This window comes from Erythranthe guttata, chromosome 5 (genome assembly GCF_056151865.1).
Source record: "Erythranthe guttata isolate IM_541 chromosome 5, IM_541, whole genome shotgun sequence".
In the NCBI taxonomy this organism is placed as follows: domain Eukaryota; kingdom Viridiplantae; phylum Streptophyta; class Magnoliopsida; order Lamiales; family Phrymaceae; genus Erythranthe; species Erythranthe guttata.
Window position 1 is genome coordinate 2,616,424 of NC_142537.1, and position 23,233 is coordinate 2,639,656.

Genomic DNA, 23,233 nt, shown 5'->3' on the forward strand with positions numbered 1-23,233 from the left:
AAATAGAAGTCTATTTATTAATAATCGGTTGTAGCAGGAGAATTATGAGTTATAATTAAATAATCATCGACACAAACTCAAATTCAAATCCCTAAATATCTACCTTGCCCATTATTGGTTTTCCAATAAAAACAACAGAACCTCATGGGGTATTATATCATCTCTTTTCATTAAAGAAAAAAAAAATTAATAAATAATAATAATAATAATAATTGCTTGGCAACATCCAAGCACGCTAAGTAATAATAAATCCAACTGCCCACCATCCCGAAAACATACGTCTTTCAATTAAAGAAGCTACTGGAATATACAATTTACATTTTTTTTTCTTTCTTCGGCGATTGAATCTCACTGGGCTTTTTCAATACTGAGGTCGATCGATGTATATATTAACCTTGATAATAATAATTAAATCTGCAGTTGTCCGGGACCTCTGCGCGAAGATCTTGATGGAGGTCTGTTCATATCTGCCGCTGGCAAAGACCTCTTCGGTTCTTCTGGTCTTTGCATTTCCTGAACAATTAAAGATAGATGTTATGGAGACTTCAACACAAGATTTCGTATTCTAGGCTTATAGGAAATACCACGTATAAATAAAATTCATTTTTACAATATATTACATAATGGGGAAAAAAACGAGATGGGCCCCCTTATGTCGATAGTTCCAATATAAAAGAAGGCCTGAACTGCCTAAAATAGGAATTAAAGTATATTTCTTAAACCATTTCTTCTCTTAGACGACAATTACATGAAGTAATTAAAAGAAAAAGAAAAAAGGTTATATAGAGATGACAAACCTTTGCGGACGAAGTAGAATTGCTACGAGATAGTGCTTCAGACTTGGAATGGGCTCGATGCTGCTCCTGGACTTTCTCAAACTGCTGCTGCCATTGAGCAAAGTTTATTCCATTATGCACATTCTTTTGATCTTCCTTTGTAGCAGCAGCATCCTCGGAAACTTGTGATCCGACAAAGTTGTTAACTTCCGGAATAGCATTTCCTGATGACAGTTGCTTGAATTGTTCACCGCTAAAGGAGTATGAAGGTACGGTTTTTAATCGAGTCCTGAGAATCTTGAATGCTACACATTGCTGCAGTGAAGGGTAAAAAGGAAATAAATCAGAGAGCAGCAAAATGCATGTGTAGAAGTGCGAATTATAGCAAAACTAACATGAATGAACTTTGCATTCAAAGAAAACGAAGTGTAGAGCCCTCAAATTGCAGAATCAATGAAATAGGTCATTTATTTCCGTCAACACAAACACATGAAAATGGATCTATGAAAATTATTTATCAATGTATTTTGCCATGTACACGTTAGAAAGGTTGCTCAACTGGCTAGATTTTTTCACTCAGACACTGTATCAAGAGTTGGGACACGCTTTTCACATGTCAAATCAGCAAAAAATCTAACAGAAAGAAGAGAAGAAACTAGCAGGTCACATGTTGACAAAAGAAAAAGCCTTGAAAAGGAGTTCTTTTTGACACAAAACGTACAGAAAACGAAAAATTATTACAACAGTCGAAGGTTTTGGCAGAAAGGAGAACAGTGACTTGATTTGATGTTTCAAGCACAATGAACAAACAAGGAACCTAGTCAACACATACCTGAGGAAGTAGCATCAGAAGACCGTACAATGCTTTCAACAACCATATATACCTTCCCGGTTCAAGAAGCTATAATAGGAAAACAAGATCGTGATGTGATGACAATTACTTCGTTCGATATGATAGAATTTATTAAGAAAACACATAAAACAAGAAAAGTGATAAAGTGATTGATCAACCAATGCTACAACAAACCAAAATTAACTAGGTTTTAAAAGTGTACATGAAAATGATTCATATCAAATTGATTGAGCTTCTTGCATAATTTTAGACACAGCAAAACAAATAGTGATAACTGAAGAAACATTAATCCACTTTCACCAAAGTAAATGAGACTAAGAGCTGAGGGTAACTAAATTCCAAGAAAGAAAGAAATATCACATAAAAGAAAAACAGACCACATAATGGATATTGTGCCCTACAAAGGCACATATTAGCCAGCTAGAAGTTAAGAGCATATTCAGATATCTTCTTCTTACAAATAAATGCACATGTGGATATTGAATGTGTGAACCAATATCATGAATGAAGCTCTTTATTCATCTACTGTCAAATACATCCATTTCAAATTACCTGTAGTCTAAGGTAAGCAAAAGTAGGAGTCTCCAGAAGGTGGATCAATTTATCCAATTGGACTAAGAACTTCACGTTAATATCTTCCTCAACCAAAGACTGAATGACAGAACTTGCATGCTGGTAAGTCTGTACAATGATGCCAAAAGAGAGCAAAAAGCACAGAGTGCCATTACTAAAGAGGAAGAAAGGTAATAACAGGAACGGAAAAGACAATAACACAGCTAATCAAACTATAAAGCTTTTACCTGAGCCAATAAGCAAAGACTAATAATAGCCATTGGTGAATGGCACCATGATGCATATAAAGAGAGGAATAAGTTTTTTCCAGCATCATTGAACAGGGATTTTTTCAGTAGATCCCGAAGGTTAGCCAGCTCAGATGAAGTGAGCAAAATCAAATTCAAAGCCTGAAAGAGAAAATTGGAAGCGGAAATTTGGGTCACTGCATTCGAACTAATATCCATTATCTACTACTGGGTTCTAAAGGTGACTGACTATATACAATGTAAAACACAGTGATGTGACATGTTGGAATGACATAATACCTGCACCATTGTACATGCAAACTCCAAATCAGACTCTCCTTGAAGTATAGTGGAAAGCTTCCTATAAACTCTCTCAGCATCTAAGAGTACACATAACCTACGGATAATCAAAGCACCCCGCCTGCAATAGAACAAGATAGATTTATTCAACTACAAAAAGCATCACACATAATTACAACTCCAGCATAGACAAATAACATAGCTAAAGGACTCACTTCTCTAAGAGAGAGTTGTCGACCCTGAAATTTTGAACTAAATAAACGATGAGCTGGTGAAAATGTTTATCATCTTTGGCTATGCGTGCATGGACCTCAAGTACCAAAAGCACTACCTGAGAGGAGATACATAAGAGGAAGAAGTCAGAGCAACATCGAAGTCAACTTTGTAATAGGGAATATAGATCATAAGACATCTATAATCGAAAGTTTCAGCAAGAAACATAATGCAGAAGGGCTTCACTTTTCATCTCCGTATTAAATCAAATCAAACTTGTTTTGATTGCCAGCGAACTAAATATATTTCAGGTTCAAATTATAGGAGTCGCAATACCAAACTAAGGTTTTTTAGTTGTAAAACTTAGACATCCAAATGCAACCAAAAACCCATATAAGCTAAACCCAATGCATCAGTTTAGCGCTGCATTCTTGCTCGGCTATCGGACAGTATTAGACAAAATAGTGGGATCCAAATTACAGTTTTAAGGAGGTCCAGCATCAAAAGGGAAGAACACCAGCAACTTCCTAAAAATATATCATGTATCCTGGTTCTTTATATTTCATGTTGATTTCAACAGAATAATTAGTGAGGAAGCATTGTGTCTGACAAAGTAGAGTGTAATTTGGAATATGGATTTAGCTTTCACAATCAGCACGGTAAAACCTGGACAATTAGTTTTGCAACTTAGAATTGACCCTGAAAGGAGTGAATTTATAAATTTGTTTACTACAAGGCATTGGCTATTACACTAGTGGCAGTGAAATAAACTGAATAGATATTGCTCATTTAAATTTCGAGAAAATTCACAACATACAGACTAGAGTCCTGTTTCTCTTAGATTCCCGTGTTTTCTTAGATATATCAGACCATATATCCAGGATATGCACATTTGAGGAAATAATTTTCTCTTATATATCTTCTTTAAAATGCGAAGAAACAAGACCACCCAGTTAAAACTAACAGTCCTGCTTTGTAAGACCAAGCTTCAGGTAAATGCTTTTTAAAAAAAAAAACAATTATCAAACGATTGACACTCAGATATTTTAATCGTAATCAAGGAAAATGATATACAGTTCTCCATTCACATATTTCCTCATACAGACGAGTAGCAAGTTAAAGTAAATTGTAATCATCCACTCATTCTCCAACAGAGAGGAGAGTAGTAGTCTAAATAAGTACAGAAAGCCATTCCACTGGAGAGTAACCCAGCAGATGATAAGGAGACCAAATAATATTTTGGGGCAGATCTTAGAGAAGACTATATCTTGTTACTATTTTCTTTTGATACGAAATCTTGGTACTGTACTTTTAAACTTTTAAACCAACATTAAACAAGCAGAGAACTTTCATCGTCCTCGGACGTTTAGAAAAAAGAGTTAACCATTTAAAAAGAAATCATAATAATTAGGAAAAGAATAAAAGTAAATTGTTGAATACTTCACAAAAATAAACAATGAATAACAAGATAAAGTTGCTGAATTCTTTGATATCCATGCAGAGTGCACAAAACCTGTAGACTTGTGTTGAATTAAGAAAGAGGAATTGCAAGATTAACAACAAATCAAATTCCCCTGAAATTCTTCCATTCATCGAACCCTTTACTAATTAATTCAAAAGAAGTCACAAAAAATATAAGAACTTAATATAACTTCCAAAATGCCTTCACAAACAAGAATGAAAAAGAAAGGTTACGACGATCTCTAGCTTAGTTTGTTAGCTCCATCAATAATATATCTTATAAGATGTTTAAAAGCTTCTGAGATATTACAGAATGTGTGGTAAAAGAATTATAAGAAATCGACTTATAATCTCCAGATGTTAGGAGAATCTTATAAGTTCCTTCAAATAACAAGTAAGGGATTCCTACTTTATGTCTGGAGATCTTATAGAACTCCTTTACTCTGACCATAAAAAAAAATGATCGTTATTGACATCTTACAAGTTCTATGGTCTTGTTTCATCCAAACATTCCAATAACTTATTTCCAAACTAAAATTAACATCTTATATGCTCCAAAAAGATCTCACAACGAGCGTTTAAGAGAATAACTGGAAGGAGTGCAAGAAGATACCTCATCAGAAGGATCTGAAAGTGCCTTTAAGAGTGTTTCAAAAATGTCACTCAGAAATGATAGAACCTGGCCAAATAAGAAAATGAAGAAAAAAGTTCATGACAGCCCAAATATAATTGACGCAAAACATTCAATAATTAGTAGGACTATGAGGCCACCATGCATGGAAACATATGCAAGTTGCAGACCATGTCAACAATTTCATTGGAATAAAGAAGTTTTCCTAATGGAATATAATTTATGGAAAATGAAATGACTACCTCTGCCCGACGTTTACTTAATAGTGTTGATATCCAATTCAGTGCTTCGATACGTGTAGCCTCCCATTCACTGGATAGATGTCTGATATATACATATGAAAAAATTAGACTTTCCCGCTATTCCACTAATCTACTATTATACGTTGTGATTAGCAGTACACTTAAAGAAAAGAAAAAACAAATCATAACACCAAATGTCTTGATCTCGTTCTATAAGGCTCTCCTCAAAAGCAATCAATACAAGCGTAACTACATAAGGACATAAGGCAGTTACCTCCTAGCTACAGAAAGGATCGCTCCTACATCAAATTCTTCAGCTGGATCAGCTTGGATTCCCCGAAGCTCTTCATTTGTTTCACGTGCAACCTGAAGTAAATAGAATTTTATAGCATTTGAAACATCAATCTAAAAAGAGGAGGTAAAGTAACGCATGCAACTGATACATTGCAAGCTTTGTGACAAGTAAAATGGAAACTTACAACTCTAATTTTCTCTTCCTTGTCTGATATGCAAGGTAGGATTGCAACAAGAATATCGGCATAATGAGGAACAAGTTGGTCCCCGCCAAGTTTTACAAACTCGTTAATCTGCAGTGTAGAGTATATGAAACTCATCCAGACAACTGAAAACTCCAAACAACTCAGCATAATATTTTACATTACTCATCAATTGGAAAAGTTCTTGACACACTGGAGTTATATGCATGTATATGCTTACCCAGGTAATAGCAGTCAGTCGAGTAAATTCATCAGGTGAAGCTGCTCTTTGTACCAGTATCTCAGCCATGCGACCATAATCTACAGACTTCAAGGGTAAGACTGCTCAAGTCAGCATGAACAATAAAATTTTGTTCACTCAGAAGGACACAAGGTCCCAAATAGCCATACATGGACATGGACATGGTAAAATTCTTCAAACAAAAATGGCAATCTTCTAGTTCTGTCTTTAGTTAGTAGTTCAACTATTATCCAGATTATCGTTCTTCTCTTAGTTTCAGAGTCTTTGTTTAGTTAGAAACAAGTAATTCATTATATGTTTGTCTTCTTTGGTGGGGTAGGCAGTTGCCATCTCTACATTCAAGTACTTTTTTCCTATTGTTTCTGTTTCTTTGTCTTTAGATTTTGTACTGGCATGTGCATAAATACAGAAGCAACTACCATATCCTCTACCTTTAGATTTTTTTCTGGTTCTGTCTTTAGATTTTTTACTGCCATCTCTACCTTATCCTCTTTTTACACCTTAAATAGAGAGACTTCATCAATCTTGTGATAGTGATCTTAGAAAGCCTTTTGAGATTATAAATGTTTCTTTCTGTTTCTAAGGAGGTTTTGTGGGATTTATGAAACCTTTGATTTTTTTTTCTAAGGAGCCTTTGAGATTATAAAGCCTTTGGAAAACAATCTACGGAGATTATTTAGACGTGCGCAATTAATTATGGGATTCAGCACAATATACTCAATTCTATACCACTTACACCTCCACGAAGAAATCGCGGCATTGATTGAATACAAAAAATTCAGTCAAATATCAAGTGCATGCTGAATGAATACCAAAGCCAAACTCAGTAAAATACACCTAAAAAAAGGGTTGGCCGCATTAAGGATAACAGAGAAAAGCACACATATTTCATGGTTTGAGGAAAAAATTTTGAGCATCCCAATTGGGAAACAAATATTCCTCTAAAAATACACATCACTATAAAGCATAAACAAAAGAAAAGAAACCAACTATGCAGCATCACATATTCGTCAGTAGAAAATATGCATGCAGGAGTCTAGAATAAGTCTTACTGGAGAGTTCTTGATTTCTTGAAGAAACTCAGAAAGCGCCGAATCAGCTTGCTGCCTTATTTCATGGCTAGAATCACTTAGCATGTTAAATAAGCCTGTGATTTCATCAATAATATGTGAAATCTATGAGCAAAAACACCACTAGAGCAAATGAAACCTCAGGTTAGGAATCAAAATATACCCACCATCAAGAAAATCAGGAAGAAACCCAAGCATATCAATATCAGGAACACTATCCAGAACAGTAATCCATCCGACCAAAAACTGGCGGACATAAGGATTCAGAACATTCATTCGTTCTCTCAACAGAGGTATAAATTCTTCAATGCTGCAACAGTTAAAAGGGCAGCAATAGCAAGTTGTGTAAAATAGATAAAAATTTGGAATCAATTTGAAAACTAATTGCAGAGAACTGATACTAGGAGAGAAGAAGAGATGACAGACCTAAATTGATCACTTTCAGTGACAATGTCCTGCATTCAAAAAAATAGCAAAAAGAAAGAAGTTATTCCTAGCACTATATGTTAAAGTGCATAGATATACCCTTATGGTTTCGCAGATAAAAGAAATCGTACCTTCACAAGTCTATCCAAAAGATGAGCAGCACTCTGTACATTGGAATCTGAATCTGCTGAAAGCTTACATAGCGCATCAAATATCTGGTTGAAGAACACTATAAAATCGCCTCTCACGACCTGAAAATAACCAGGAATGAAACCCAACCACAAAGAGGGAAAAGGAGTATAACACAAGTCTTGTTCCCCACCTTCGCAATGTTATACAATGCTTCACAGGCATAATAACGAACTCTGCTATCTTGATCACCAAAGGAATTCAACACTGGTGGAACTATTTGCTGGAACCCCCAGACAAGGGAAAATGCATCAATAAGAAAATACGAACTTGACAGAAATATACCAAGAAAATGCACCAATAATATATTGGAAAGCAGATATATAGAAGCAATATACCATAAACAATCTCATGAACATGCATCTCATTTTTTTTTCAGAGGAATATATATAATCAGTATTAACAATTAAAAATTAGTTCACAGAACAGAAAATACATGAGATAAAACTTCTTCATGGTACTGTTTTGAGGATGCAAAGCGATTTCTGCTATTCTCAGACCAAGAGTCATCAGATGTAGTATCATATTAGTCAACAAGCAAACAATTTTCTTTCTACAAGGCCTCTATATGCAGGTTTAACACTATCTCGTACCATGTTGTCGTGATATCAGTGTAACCCATTAAAGATAGTATCTGGAGTGACAAATGCACACTTTAATCACCTTGATCCTCTAACACATGATCCTCAAATATGCACAAGACATCAACGTTTATTTTCCTTGTAGTAAACATCTTATAAACGCATAATACAAATCTCATAATCATTGATCCATTCCCTAAAAAAAATCATAGTTCAACTACCCAACTGATTTTTAAACACTACTTGCAAGTTGCAACACTAGTGCAGATAAAGTCAGCTCCAAGTATGTCGGTCAGCAGATAACTTCTGCTTTAATACTGTTATTTCGGTAGCCTGAAGTCCTTTAAGCTTTTATGCATTGCATCTTACGTTCATAGTAACCAGTTAACAATTGTCATCAACCCCCACCCCCCTTCCTCCCCCATTTTATGCATACCTTCTTGTATTCGAAGCAAAAGAAAACAAAAACTTTCACACCTCATGATATACAAAACAAATACTCTTAAACAGGGAAAATTCAAGGTGATTTTAATGAAGACATCATCACAAGTATCTCTCCAAATAAAACCAAGGCAGCATTCTTACATCAAGATGCTGTGATGCTTCTGAGGTCAAACCCACTGTAGCTGCCGCCAATCCTATCAAACCCCCCTGAACCATAACGAGACAAAATAAGACAAAACATATTTTTCCCCAATATTCCCCAATATAACACTCCAATTCGGATTATTAACATTCGGATACTCGAGCAGATGAACATAGAAAATAAAGCAACAAAACCTCCTTCCATAAACAACAAGGAATTTAAAGGGAAAAAAAAACATACTTTACGATGATTCGCTTGGGGCGAGTACGTATATTCATTTATCAACAAATTGATCACTGCATTGATTTTATCTTGGTCTGTGGTCCCTGATAATTGCTTCACTATCCCTTCCACCTAGATCCAGCAAAACCCCCACACGGTAAGAACAATAATTATAACGATAAACACAGCCCAGGAAAACCAAGCCCAAACAGTCGGGAAATCACAATAATAATACAAATTCAAACACCAAATATATTCAATTTAAAAAATAAAAAAAATATATATATACTGTAAATTTGCCTATGCAATATGCGCACACCTCCAGGGCAGCATTTTTGCGCTTCTCGTATAGCTTATCGGAGAGATTGCGGAGAACCGCCGCAGGAATCACAGATAGTGCATCCGCCATAGAAGAAGAAGCAAAAAAAAAAAAAAAAACGCTCGAGGAAAAATAAAAAAAAAATTGAAAAATTATAGTCTATTTTTTCATCGCGATTAGAGATGTGTGTGTACAACACTCGCTCGCTCGTATGTATACGTATATACTAATATATATGTAATCGATCAAGATTTCGAGAGTGAAAGCAGATCTAGTGAGAGAGTAGGCAAAATTAGGAAAGAGAATCTGCGAGGATGAAGAACGCTGATAAAGTTGAAAATTTCCGGAGAGGAAATTTATTTTTTTCACTATTTTCAGCTTTTTATTATTTTTTAATTTTTAATTTAGGGCTTTTTTTTTCCTTAATACAAATTATTTTAGAGAGAGTAACGGTGAAATTGACGAAGAAGGGGGTTTCTGTATTCCGGGTTTGGATACCTAACCCGGATTTGTCTGGATATCAGCTACTTGACTTAAATACCCTTCCCTTGTAACTCTACTTTCTTTTTTTTTTTTTTTTTTTTTTTACTAATTTTCAAATTTCAAAACAAGAAAATCCTTAATTCATCTTCATGAGATTATCAACATTTTTTCTTAGCAATTGTTGTATGTTTGATCCATCTACATTTATATTGCATTGGATTGAAGCATATGTAAGGGTGAAAATTGGAAAAGATTTTTTGAATTCTACTGATTCTGATTCGAAAATCTCCGATTTTGGAACAATATTTTTCATTGTAAATTTAAATATATAAATTGATATAAATTTATCCAAAAATTTTGGATCTACAATTGAAATATATATATATATGAGAATCAACTTTATTACGTATTATAGATGAAAAGAATCCGTCCAATTTATGTTGGTTTCCAATCCCAAAAAATTAGTTTTCCGGTTACAAAGTTGATTTTTTCTTTCAAAGTGTTAAGTTCCGCTATTAAAGGAGAAACCCGTTAAATGTTACTACTACTACTTCATAAAATTAGTAACACTCTTTTTTCCTTACGATTAATTTTGTACGGAGTAATTAGAAATTACAATTTTATCCTTAAAGCAATAACTTAATTTTGTTAAATAAAAAATTCTACAGACAATTCGCATATAATAACAAGAACATAATCTAACAAATTTAATACAACATGTAATCCAAGTCAGTAAAACATGTTATTAATTAAATACTTATTTAATCAATAGGGATTTAATCCTGATCTAATCCAATATAGGTAAGTAAACGAGGCCTTAATTAATTACTCAATCTATGTGTTCGTGTAAATTTAGTAAGAGATCACATTAGAAAGAATTGTTTCAATAACGAACCTTTTATGGTGTTAAGAGGTTCCGTAGGTGAAAAGCCCTTTACTTTTCTTTCGATAATCATAAGATTTTACCCAACAACCAATTTATTTCGGTCGATAATATTGGTTAATAATCCGCCATCAAATAACCCATTAAAGTCGGATCAGTGATTATAATCGTCTCATATATATCTATATAAACTAGTAGTTGCCCGAAAAAAAAAAAAACATGTGGATGATTATTTAAAAAAAAAAATTAACGAAAGTAGAAAAGTTAAATGAGATCGATTATCAACCAACTCAACCCAATTAAATACAAAATCATGAACTAGTTTACCAATATTGGCTAGTCATCAAAAGATGGAGTTGAGGGGTCAATTAGCAATTTTTGCAAAGTTGCAGAAAACTGCGAACTTAAGCAGGTACAAATATAGTTGGCGTTAGCTGGCCGAGAGAGTGCATTTCGAAAGCCCTGAAAGTTGGGTGGATAAGGTAGGTAGGTGGGTATTTCATGTGTGTGTAACCGTCGGTCAATATTTTAATAAGAAAATAATAATTTATTTATACAGCAGGTTTTTATTAATTTCCGACAATACAATTCGTGTTTAAACTCTCATCTTTTCAAATTTTGTCCCCTTTGACTTTTTTGGGTCAAGTTGGAGGCCATATTCTTGGCGATGAACGAAGGTACTTTTGATGCTAATCTAGTGCTTATCTGCCGACCTTTCATATTTAATAATTGGTGCAATTTAGACAAATCGGATCGAATTAAGCATTTTAAAAAAAAATAAGATATGAAGCTATGTTGTAAATACGATTTTGTAGAATTTACTGAAATTCACCATGTCGTTTACATCGTTGATCTACACATAATAACACACACTTCCATGTGTATGTGTGCTTAGTGGGTTATTTATAGTAAATCCGTGATTCTATAAATACATAAGAATATCCATATTATAAGTGTACTTTCCATTGGGAAAATTCAAATTTCTCAGATTTTTTCGGAAATTAAAATAAAAACAAAATCCAAAAGATCAACAAAATATACAAAATTTTGATTTTCGAGATTTGAGAACGAAAATTTTGTTCCAAATTTATAGAAAAAATCGAATCGGCGTAATTCTAAAACCCACCCTTAAATTATACACATGCTAATGTGTAAATAAATGACAGATAATATACGAATAGAAAAATGTAAGACACTCAAACTAGAAAAGATACAAATGAAATTATATGAGTGTCATTTACACAGTAACAATAATTATCTTATTCAAGTGCTGTTCATACAACAAATCTGTAAAAGAAAAAAGAAAAAAAAAAGACGAACCTACAACCGCTCGAAAGGGAAAGGACTCAAGAGTGACTCTTCGAGCTCACGGAAACCCCTGTAGACAGCCTCCGTTTGGCTCTGCGTAAGGGGTAGTCTCCTCACCTCAGTCATATATCTGAATAATTAAAGACGAATTAAAATTAAAATTATTCCCAGTCCGATCCAAAAAGAAAATTCAAAATTTTGCAAAATCGAAATGAGAGATATATTAATATATAGAAATCAGTCATATATTTCATTCCATCACTAATTTTCGGAGGGGGTGGAATGGCATTATTCATTAAGAGTTTCCCAACTTACTATCAATTCAAATATGTCCGACTTTAGGAATAACTTTATTTCATTCTTATTCTCAAATTGTTTGGGAAATTTTTGGAACATAACTTCCGAAAAAAGTTCGTAATTTTTTTTTGAAAATTCTGAACTTACTAGTGTCAATAATCGAAAAATTAGGAAACGTAACGAACCTATTTGCTGCACTAGTGATCTTATCGCGAACACCTTGATTTAGAACCGTAGTTTGACCGAGTGAAAACGGTCCACCAAGAATCAGAGAAGCTCCAGCAGTACTTGTACCCATTCTCTGTGCAAATACAGACATTGCCCACTCACGAAGTACTGCCAACACTGACCGAAGTATACGTAATCTCAAACTCGGAGAAGGCAAAATAGCTCCGTTCGAAACCAACTGATCGTAAGTATTCAGCACAGGTTCTATTGCACCCTTGCAAGAAGCAAGAAGAGCCCTGGGAATATCTTCATCTCCAACGTGCTCAGCACCCGAAACCACTCGCTCCTATAAAGATTTAAAAAACATATGATAGTTAACTAATTATATGTTTTTTATAAGAGGTAGTAAAACGAACCGGCAAACAATATAATATTATTTGATTTTTTTCACCTGTGCAGCTTTCTCGAGATGAAGACAGAGAGTATCTAATGGTAACATAGCTCCATCGCCCGGATAAACATGGGAACCAACTCTTGCCAACACAGCACAAGCTTCAGCAATACCGCCCCTTGAGAGAGCTTGATCGATGAGTCTAGCCCATGTCTCTCTGACAATGCTGCTGTCAGCATCACCCGAATAGCTTGCGAAGTACAGCATTTCTAGACATATCTGAAAAAAAGAAATCCATCATGAAAAATGAAAGAAAAGAATTCATCATGAATCGAACCAAGTGTAACAATGTGTAGTGACGAAGGAAGTGATTACAGATATCCAAGAATGTAGTACGAAGGTTTCTCTTAGTTAAGCTAGAAAGGCAATTGCATACAGACATACGTGTATGTTCTCCAAGCTAGATCACAAATAAAATAATACTTGAGAACTTGCTTTTGTAAAGCAACTTTAGACAAAATCAGATAAATTCCCAAATGGTCTAAAGATAAGATGGGGTTAGATCACTTTCTGCATATGGATCACATAAATTCATGTCGTAATTCGTAAAACAATTATCACCAAAACAAGATTACAAACCTCCCAGAGTTCGAATGGAACAGCATACTCATTGTACAACTGAGTGATGGTCTTCAAATCCACTGATACTTCCTTTGCCTTTTCTCGAACCGCGTGAACAAAATTGGCATCGCTGGATTGACCATTGTCAGGTGATGAACCATTTGGGGTAGAGTTCGACCCCATGGGAGAAGCTTCCGATCTTGAAGCCATAGCTTCTAATTCCTCTTTGATCTTCATCTGGAATTGAAGAACAGTAAGCTTACCTTCAAGCAAATCAAGAAGCCCATTGTCAATAGCACCGCGCATGGAAACATTGCCTGTCTCAGTGGCACTCCTCGCCTGCAGAACAGCATTACTTAGGTATTGCCGCCTGCATCACAGCAATGTAAGGCCACAAACTGTTAGCTCAAAATATAATTAGAGATAATACAGGAAGCCGAAGTTCCATCGACATCAAATTACAAAATTTCAATACAGGCAATATTATGCATCAATAGTTTGCATAATGAAACTTAGCAAATCAAATCATGCAAGCAACATATCACTTGATAGACATTCGCTCGAACAAAAAATAAATAAAAGAACCTTTGTTCAATTGTTGGGGTATCCCCAGCTTCACTTGAGCGCCTTTCGGCTAGCCTCACTAATATTTGAGCGGCAAGAATGTGCTGACGCTTCAAGACATAGTAACGCGCCAGAAGCTCGAAATACTTTATCTGATAAGATGCAACAGGCACTCTAGACTGGCTCATGGGAGAAATTGGGGATCCAATCGAGGAAATAGCCCGGACCTACAAGAAGAAAAGGATACATCGAAGACAATGTTTTAGTATTCAAAACAGACCTCAGGTTGGACTGACATTCAGCAAAGCATCAATTATACTACATTCCGGAAGAAATAAATCAATTATTAAAGGAGTCAAACCTCATGAGAAGGATCACGTCCAGCATCTTGCAAAAATTGGACCAAATCTGGACCCCCATATTCCAACAACTCATCATCAAGACCTAGATCAATCAATGCTCGATACAGATACTCATGGAAAAATCTATATGAAGATTGAACACCGAGTTGAATAATCTGGCATATGTGCTTTTTGCGAGAGGATTGATCGAGGACTGATTGGGAAACAGGCCTGATAGGAGATCCAAATTCCTTCCGCAAAGTTTCGCCCTTAAGAGAACGTAGAGCATTTGTGATTATTTCATAACACTGCATACGTCGAGAAAGAGCGTGTTCTCGGATCCCTGCGTCTATCTGCTCATTGAAAGCATCACCTGCTGGATCAGCAGCTTCAGCCTTCTGCAGAGGCAGTCGAACCACAGCTTCATAGAATCTGCAAATTCACGAATTGTGTCATGATTAACATAATTGAACCAAGCTGGAAATACCAGTCTGATTTAACAAACCTCAAATCCTCAAAACGTTTGCAGACAGTTTGTAGATCAGCAGATTCTGGAATTTTGCTTAGATTGTTGAAAGCCTCCCGAGCCAGATTTTCCCTTTCTTCTGAATCAGAAGTAACAGCAGCCCTCTCAAGATATTCAACAGCCACATAGAACTTGTAATCACTCTCTTTGTAATAGCTTGGACAACCATCCCGTAGTCTATTGCTAATATCATCTACAGTTCCCCTGCCATCAGGACCAGTATAATACTGGATAAATGGATGATAGGTTATGTGAGACAGATTCATAAACTGACAATGATGTACTGCACCAAGGTATGATAATGTACATCACATATCAAGAGAGTGTACATGAGCTCAAGAGAAAGAAAGAGCGGGAGTGGGGAAGAAAAGAAAGATCATGATAATGATTTTGATCTCAAGTACGAAGAGCAATAAGTGAGAATACGTGAACAGGTGATGAACATCAGTATCTTTAGTACCTCCATTAAAGCAGATATAAGCCTTGTTCCAAGTCGATCTCCCTCTTCTGAACAAACTAATTGGTGGAACGTTAACTGAGCTACAGCTTGCCTAGTATTTGCATCAAAACTTTGAATCAAGCGTGTCACAAGATGTTGTGATAGAAGTTGGAGCAAAAAGAGGGCTTCCCCACATCTAAGAAGCAACTGCCTGATACACTCCATAGCTCGTACCTGGAAAACAACCCAATTAGCTATCCACTAACATGGCTTAGGTATATTAATACTCGACAAGTCCTAAGAGTTTGAAGTATACCTCCATAGCAGCCAGTTCAGCAGGACTATACGGAAGCCGCTGCCTTTTATTTGACGATCCACCCTCACTGGAGTCACCATTCCTGGGGTATGAACCAAATAGATTTCGAACAGTACTTCTGTCGCCGGAAACTAGATCTGATCCAGTTCCTATCAAAATTGAACCAGTTATGTCTCCAAGACCAGCCACGCGGCCATAGAGTCCACGCCTTAGATTCTTTCTAGACCTCAAAAACTTCTCCAGAGAGCGAATTTTGTCTTCAAGGATACGCATAGCCCCAACAGAAAGTCTGCAAGTTATGACCCCATCTTCAGATATAGCATCAGAAGATCCTGACCCACCTTTGATGACAAAAACAGGAAGCTCCCACAACGGCAAAAGTAACCTTGATGAGCAGAGGCAGAGGCCTTCATGAGCCATTGAAAAGACAGGCTCGGCCTCTTGAACAACCCGGCCCATGCTGAACCCCCCAGCTGCAGTTCTATTGTTTGACAATGCACCACTTCCTTCTAATTGTGGTATTCCAACGAATCTAGGGTCCTCAAAAGCTTCAGCTGCCTTGTCAGCAACAACATTGCTTATGAAGGTTTCTGTGTTCATTACGCGTGCAGCAAGCATCAAACACATTGCTGCTGCTTCTCCACCACCAAAACGGTTGACGAAGTCCTCAAGTAACGATCTCGGTGAGTTAGATTCTAACAATCGCCTCAGAATGTCAATTGGTCTGTTAAAAACTACTTCCATCATGCCCATTGTGCTAAAGATGACTATCTTTCTTCTAGGTAATATATGTTGAGTAGAAAGATCACCTCTAGCCCAAAGTTTGGTTGAAGTCTTTTCACAAGCCTCCCATGAGTTATGAAATCCACACAGTTCTAGTTCCGAATATAGAGACTGCACAATGGTTGCTGCATCCGGCAAGGGTAAAACATCTGCCACAAAAAGCATTCTGCCTTCGACAGGAAGAGACGATACTGATTCTCGAAGTGCACGAGAACCCCTTGCACCTGTCCCAAGGCTACCAGATTGTGTGCTAGGATCCCTATTCACAATCAGAAGAGACGAAACAGCGGAAGGAGATGAATCAGAAAGGACAGCAGTTCCGGAAGAATAATACGCCGATTCGATCTTCAAAGATAAATCATCACTCTGAGATCTTCCAACTACAGATAGAGCTCCAAAAGCTATCCCGCCACTCACCCCTATCGGAGGAGAGGGTCTTGTGGTTACAACTTTCAAGCAACTTGGTCTCCGGTTATTTGTGCCAAGACCTCCAACAGCACCGTTATTCCCACTAGATGGAGCAGTGGAGAGGTACATCCTCCGACCGTCTGATAAAACAGCAACAAGATGCAGCCACTTTGATTCTAAGGTAGATATGGGTGATATGCAAACTATAGAAGATTTGGTTGGTCGAGGAGCCCCTGACCCTGCTTGTTGTCTGCCGCCATAGTTTGACTCCCTCTGAGTGATTAAGTTTCTCTCTTCTGCCACTTTCTTGAGTGGTCCATCCCCATTTGGTCCAAGAGAGAAGACTTGTATTTTCATCTCTTCCGTACGTGCATATAACACATGCCTCTCAGAATCGACAACCATCTCAACAATTGCATCCATAGCTCCAAATTTAAAAACATTAGGCACAACCCACCTGAAGCGGGGGGGAGTCAGACGTGAGAAGATTTCAAACATGATAGATCAAGCAACGCAAAAATCCCATACAGTCGCCAACAAGATTATAAGAACATAAAATTGTTGGTCTTTATATCTGTGACCCCAACAATCAAAAACATAGCTAGACAACAACTGAAAATAAAAGCCATTAATCATCCCCGATTCACCATTAGGTAAGACAGTCATAAAGCAGCATGAGCTTTGTGGCAAACATAAGGAAAGGGAAACCTACCTTGAAATAACACTTCCTAGACCAGCAGTTAGGCACACTTTTCGACAGCGCTTTTGCCAACCTGAACCAGTCGTATATTGCAATTCGTAAATGTGACCATCACGGCCAGCCAGAAATATATGACCCCTATCGGTGCAAGTGATGCAAGTCATAGTCACCCCATCAGATGAAATGGTATATTCTGGCAGTGGCTGAAGGGAAACCTCTGCATATGGATCAGTTTCATCACTTCTTCCAGAACAACATACTCCAACAAGTATCAGCTGATTGATAGAAAGTATACTTGTCAGACGAAAGAGGAAGAAAAAGATTCTTAACTTTTCATAACATTGCATGGAAAAAGATAAATAAACTCATTCAGAAATAGAACATAGCGTAAGCAATTCCTTTCATACTGAAGCACAAGAAAAGATCCTAACAGCATAGTATCAACATGAGCCATTCACACTCGTTGAAAAGTTTATGGAGGTTCGAAAAGTTTAACAAATATATTTTCACAATTGCTATGTATACAAATAGTTTATTCATTAATACTTGAATGGATTATTTACCAATGAGATACGAGCAAGCAACCAGAGAAAAAAAATTGCATACAACTAGCAAGCGGTCAGAATGAGCTAATGTAAGTACCACCACAACCAGTGGCAGAGCCAGGACTTGCAGAGGGTGGGCCAAAGGTTACGGACGTTTGGTGGATGCATACCCAGAAAATACTTTTAGGAGTACTCGCAGAAAATAGCAGTAATCAAGTAAATAGTAGTACATTTTAATTAATGTATCATAAACTAAAACATAGTATGCCCAAAATAGCAATCGGGTGAGGCTAGACGTGCATATGGGATTTGTGATATGGGCTCCGTAGGCCATCATGTATCGCAAAAATAAGCGGGCAGTTGTGGGCTAGAGTCTACCCTGGACCTAGTGTGGAGGATCAACCCCTAAGCAGAATGCTAAAGAAAAGGAAATTGAAGCAAGAACATGAATCCTGATTAAAATAAAGTATATTTAGCATAGTAACATCACCACCTGATATTACAAAACTATCAACAATGTTCACAGACAGACAAAAATTTATCGATGTTTCGACATATTCTCTACACCCATAGCTGAACATAGATTATTCGGTCCCAATCATCATGTGTCATTTTAGAGAAACCCATTCATGAGTAGGCTAGGCCATACATATACCTCACAGTAAGTTCATTAGATCCATCATATCTTATGTATATTTCTACCAACCGATGAGATACCAGATAACAGCCAATATACAACATTCTAGCAGGTTAATTTCATTTTACACTTGGATGGTTGGTCTTTTATATCTGGATAGCTGAATGCTAAAAAAAAAAAAAAAAAAAAGAAAGAAACATTGTCACCACATCAAAAACTCATTTAATCACAAAGGTTTAGCACAACCACCGGAAAGCTTCAAAAACTGTGATTCGATAAAAATTATCACTACAAACATTGTCATATTATTTCGAATACATTTCAAGAGTAGTAATCCATCAGGAGAACCATCTACTGAACAGCAAGGCAACTATTAATGACTTAACCCCTAAACCTACTAAAACTAATAGAACCATGACATAAACCCCAATAAAACCAGATATCTAGAGCTGAAGAACACCAGATAGGTTATTATGAAACTAGGAACAGCCTCTGCGTGGAAAATAATAGAGGATAAAAGAAAATTAATAATAGGTCCATAGCTAATCGATTTTCAATTTGAGCAGCTGGGCAAAGTGGCTCAACTGCCACACCCTGTATGGCAAAATTCCAGTAGCCAAGGGTCCGCTAAGAGGGATTCATTCTACTTTAAATGGTCATATTTAAATCCCTCCAGTAGTAGTTCGTTACTACAAGCAGTAAAATGTGAAAGGAGCCTGAGCTGGAACCCCTTTATATACTGATTTGCAACATGAGTCATGAGAATGGACAACAAACATGTGATAGAAACATGAATAAGGAGGCAAGATTAATATACCTCAACAGGAGTTGCCAAAACTAGAAGATACTGAATGGCTTCAACAAATATACCAGGCTTGGCTTTTGTCAGACCAACAGCACAGATAGCTTGTTCTTCCCCACTATATTCAGGACATTGGCCATCACTGCAGTGCAAGGCAGGAAGTGAGACAAAGTAAAGGACAGAAAAATATTTCTTTTCTTTAGGCAAAAGGAGTAGGCCCATAGGGAAGAGATAGATGCTAGAAAGAATATCAACACAGTACGAAAAATATATGAAAGTCTGCTTAAGCACAATATATTCTGAAGCACTTGAATACCATAAATGACAGAAGATCAAGCAAACTGGTTGTTCAGTTCCAGAAACTGTTCAAAATGGCAGAAGACATAATGAAATAAACCAAAATAAGGAGGTCTTCACTAAACACTCAATACGTCAACAAAGCAGCATTTTCTTAGGTCAGGGAATAATGAAGAATTAAATCAAGATTATGAAGCATGTGCTGGAATACATAGTTAAGAATGTATGACAATCTTCTGGGTCGAGACATAATTTTTAGTCTTCAAAACCAAGACAGAAGCAAACAGTTAAACTTTATAAATAACAAACATCAAGAAGAGATAGGCCTAAACAATTACTATGGACTGAATCGGAAAACCATTTTAGTAGTGTCAATGGCTACAGATGTTTAACTCCAGAGCTTCAACTAATCTAATCTGTCGCCCACACTCTCCTACAAGTTCTGCCCAACACATACTGTCCATTTCATACAACATCATTTAAATCCCTCAATACTACCACATTCCATAACTTAAACATGCCTAACCTGTCTTTCTTAGTCTATATCAAACAGATACTGCTGCCGTACATAAATTTGGTACACAAAATTACTTCCACCCAATTCACTAATGAAAACCTACTATTTACACAGGATGAAAATAACAGATATGAGATAAGATAAGTTGTTCGCCAGAGAACTTTCATATCAGTTTCTCTTAGGGTCCATAAAAATACTGATCATTTAGCATTTACTAATTGTTTTATGTTTGTATGTCAATGACTAAGAAACACTCTTACCACTTATCAAATCTCCAAAGAAATAAAGAGTTGTCTACTGATGCCCATGCCCTTCGTATTTCTGGAAATATACCGCATAAAGCTGTACCCTCTCCGCCTGCTGAATTGTATCTTTCAATTAACACTGGGGGCAACTCCCATGTGTCCACAACTTCAACCAAAGGAGGCCACTGCAATATAGAAATAAAAGCATAAAAGTTATAGACATAAAGATTCCTAAGCAAGTATAAATGTGTCTGGAAATGATCAATAGCAATCAATTGGAATAGGCTTGACAACCAACAATGATTCCTGGAGCTATCATATGCAGAATTAGAAGTTAGTCATTAAAATCACATAGTAGAGGTGATAGAAAATAAATGTCAAAATTGTGCTAAAACACACAAAAAATTAATCATATTGATCCATAAACAAGAGAAAGAATGAGAACTTGCACGAATATAGAAAAACTATATGAAGTAACCATAGGGCATCACCAAGTTCAAATGGATCAAAACTTATTGTTAAATACCCACCAGTCCGTCTTAGGGTTTGTGTCCAAAATAAGCATTCATATGTATAATTAATCTTTTTCAGTCACTTGATTCAATTAAAAAAGGGAAGGGGTATTTCTCATAAAAATTATCAAAAAGCAATACATATCACGAAAGTAATACATGTCACGAATATAACGAATATAACTATACTGACAATACTTCGCACCGGTTCAAATGCAAGAACACGTATTTTACTTTCCATAATTCTGTTTCACGTGTATATGCCAACTCAAACATATGCTTCTCCTTATTAAGTCATTGGCTATTATTATAGCCTCCATGGCAGGTTGCAGACAAAGATGTTAGGTTATTGGTGGCTATGCTTACTAAAACTTTTCCAACAAAAGAAACATTCTGAACTATTAGCAACAAAGCGTGAAATAATACCACTCATAGAACTTTTCCAACAAAAGAAACATTCAGAACTGCGTGTTCTTACCTTTTTTTCTGCATATTACTCGTTTGTAGGGCACATAGGGTTTTTATTCCGCTGTGCATTTTATTGTTCATTTGCTTAATATTAATTAACATTGACTAGTACTGTGTATTTGGACATTACTTTTGTACCCTATGATACCTCAACAAAAGGCCCTAGCACCAAACTTGCCCGGCATCTACTGCTGACGTCTTCATTCAAACAAAAGTCAAAAATTAGTATAAAAACTTAAACGAGTAAGTCCTATTCAGCTAGACCGTTTCTCAAATATTTTGTCCTATCAACAGATTTCATAGTGGATAAATGAGCCTCTTCAGCATTTTCAGACGTCATTTCTTAAACCCCATCATAAAATTTAGGCAACAATTTTTCGCTCCTCTCCCTTTCGTCTGCTCATAAAACTCACACCTTTCCTGGAAGTCAAGTTCTTTGTCTCCTCTCCTCGGGATAAGGGCTGACGGTTATGTTTTCACGGCAGAAATGAACGCACTATTATAAAATCAATTGATGGATAGCCAATTCTGTTCTGATAGATCAATTTCAAATTATACTTCTTCAATTGCTTCCATTTTCACGATGTTGTCTCATGTTCTCTCTACCAAAAGGAGCACAATCAATTCTCAGCGCACTACCCAGATACCGGAATCATTGCTATGCATAGAGTTAAATCCACGGTATTTCATACTCTTTAAGCACTTACTTAGTTACTTATCAAACCCCAACCCCATAATAAGGTAAACTAAGAGAACACAGTCAAAAAAGACAAACCAATGCACTACTTGAAACACACTTTGCGAATGAGATCAACATACGCGTTTTTTTTTTTTTGTTTTGTTTTACCCAGCGGTTATCTTTCTCAGTCACATTAGAATTAAACCTAACTGAAGAGGCTACCCCCAATACATTGCTAAGCATGCATAAAGATCTCAATTACTCACACAATTCCGGCGTACAGACAAATAGAAAGAAACATGTTCAACAAATTCAATCAATAATCAATAACAAAGCAAAACAAATACGAATCAATAATCATGTTTAACAATACGGATTACCATTTACCTCGCGGGGGTGAGACGTATACGGGTGACTAGAGTATCTAGAAGCTTCTAAAGCTTCCTCAAGATCCACATGCCCAGCAATTTCACGGCCGATTCGGTCGCTGACAACCAGACCCGCATTGGTGACGTCACGCATCACCACCTCGTTTTCCCAAGCAACCATCTTGTAGCAGTAGAAAATTCAAATAAATAATCAACCTTCCTCTCTCTTCTTTCTTAAGAATCGCGGTTCTGGTGAAGATAAACCCTAGGGCTTGAACATTAAGAACAGCGAAATCAAGCCCTAGATTGACTGATACAGATATTATGCGGAGCTCGTCGACATAGAATTCAGATTTTTTGAAGTGTGGGGGAGATTTCTTGGAGGGAGAGGGGGTTTCAGAGGAGGGGTTTTGGAGGGATTTGAGAATTAGGGTTTTGGCGGTGTGGAAGAATTAAGCTACTATTTTCAAAATCCGAGTGTACAAATTAAACTACAATAGACTTCTTATTACAACATTTAACAATTTT

General features: G+C 36.4%; 2 protein-coding genes across 2 annotated transcripts; both read right to left on the bottom strand.

Annotated features, from left to right (window-relative positions):
* Positions 1–10,092, bottom strand: LOC105966105 (ARM repeat superfamily protein). Its single transcript, XM_088818545.1, has 20 exons — positions 9,408–10,092; positions 9,107–9,220; positions 8,866–8,931; positions 7,833–7,922; positions 7,642–7,761; positions 7,511–7,539; positions 7,252–7,394; positions 7,067–7,161; positions 5,994–6,080; positions 5,756–5,863; positions 5,551–5,642; positions 5,277–5,358; positions 5,017–5,082; positions 2,945–3,060; positions 2,730–2,850; positions 2,430–2,591; positions 2,182–2,310; positions 1,609–1,677; positions 798–1,091; positions 1–513 (listed from the first exon to the last, which is right to left on the bottom strand). The coding sequence occupies exons 1-20, from the start codon at positions 9,495–9,497 to the stop codon at positions 409–411; spliced, it is 2,178 nt and encodes a 725-aa protein (XP_088674671.1). The 5' UTR covers positions 9,498–10,092; the 3' UTR covers positions 1–408.
* Positions 10,093–11,975: 1,883 nt separating this feature from the next.
* Positions 11,976–23,233, bottom strand: NUP155 (nucleoporin 155). The gene is made up of 13 exons (XM_012990637.2): positions 22,725–23,233; positions 20,694–20,863; positions 19,635–19,761; positions 17,648–17,910; positions 15,745–17,392; positions 15,450–15,662; positions 14,969–15,216; positions 14,484–14,895; positions 14,144–14,349; positions 13,577–13,928; positions 12,998–13,216; positions 12,564–12,892; positions 11,976–12,211 (listed from the first exon to the last, which is right to left on the bottom strand). The coding sequence occupies exons 1-13, from the start codon at positions 22,884–22,886 to the stop codon at positions 12,094–12,096; spliced, it is 4,467 nt and encodes a 1,488-aa protein (XP_012846091.2). The 5' UTR covers positions 22,887–23,233; the 3' UTR covers positions 11,976–12,093.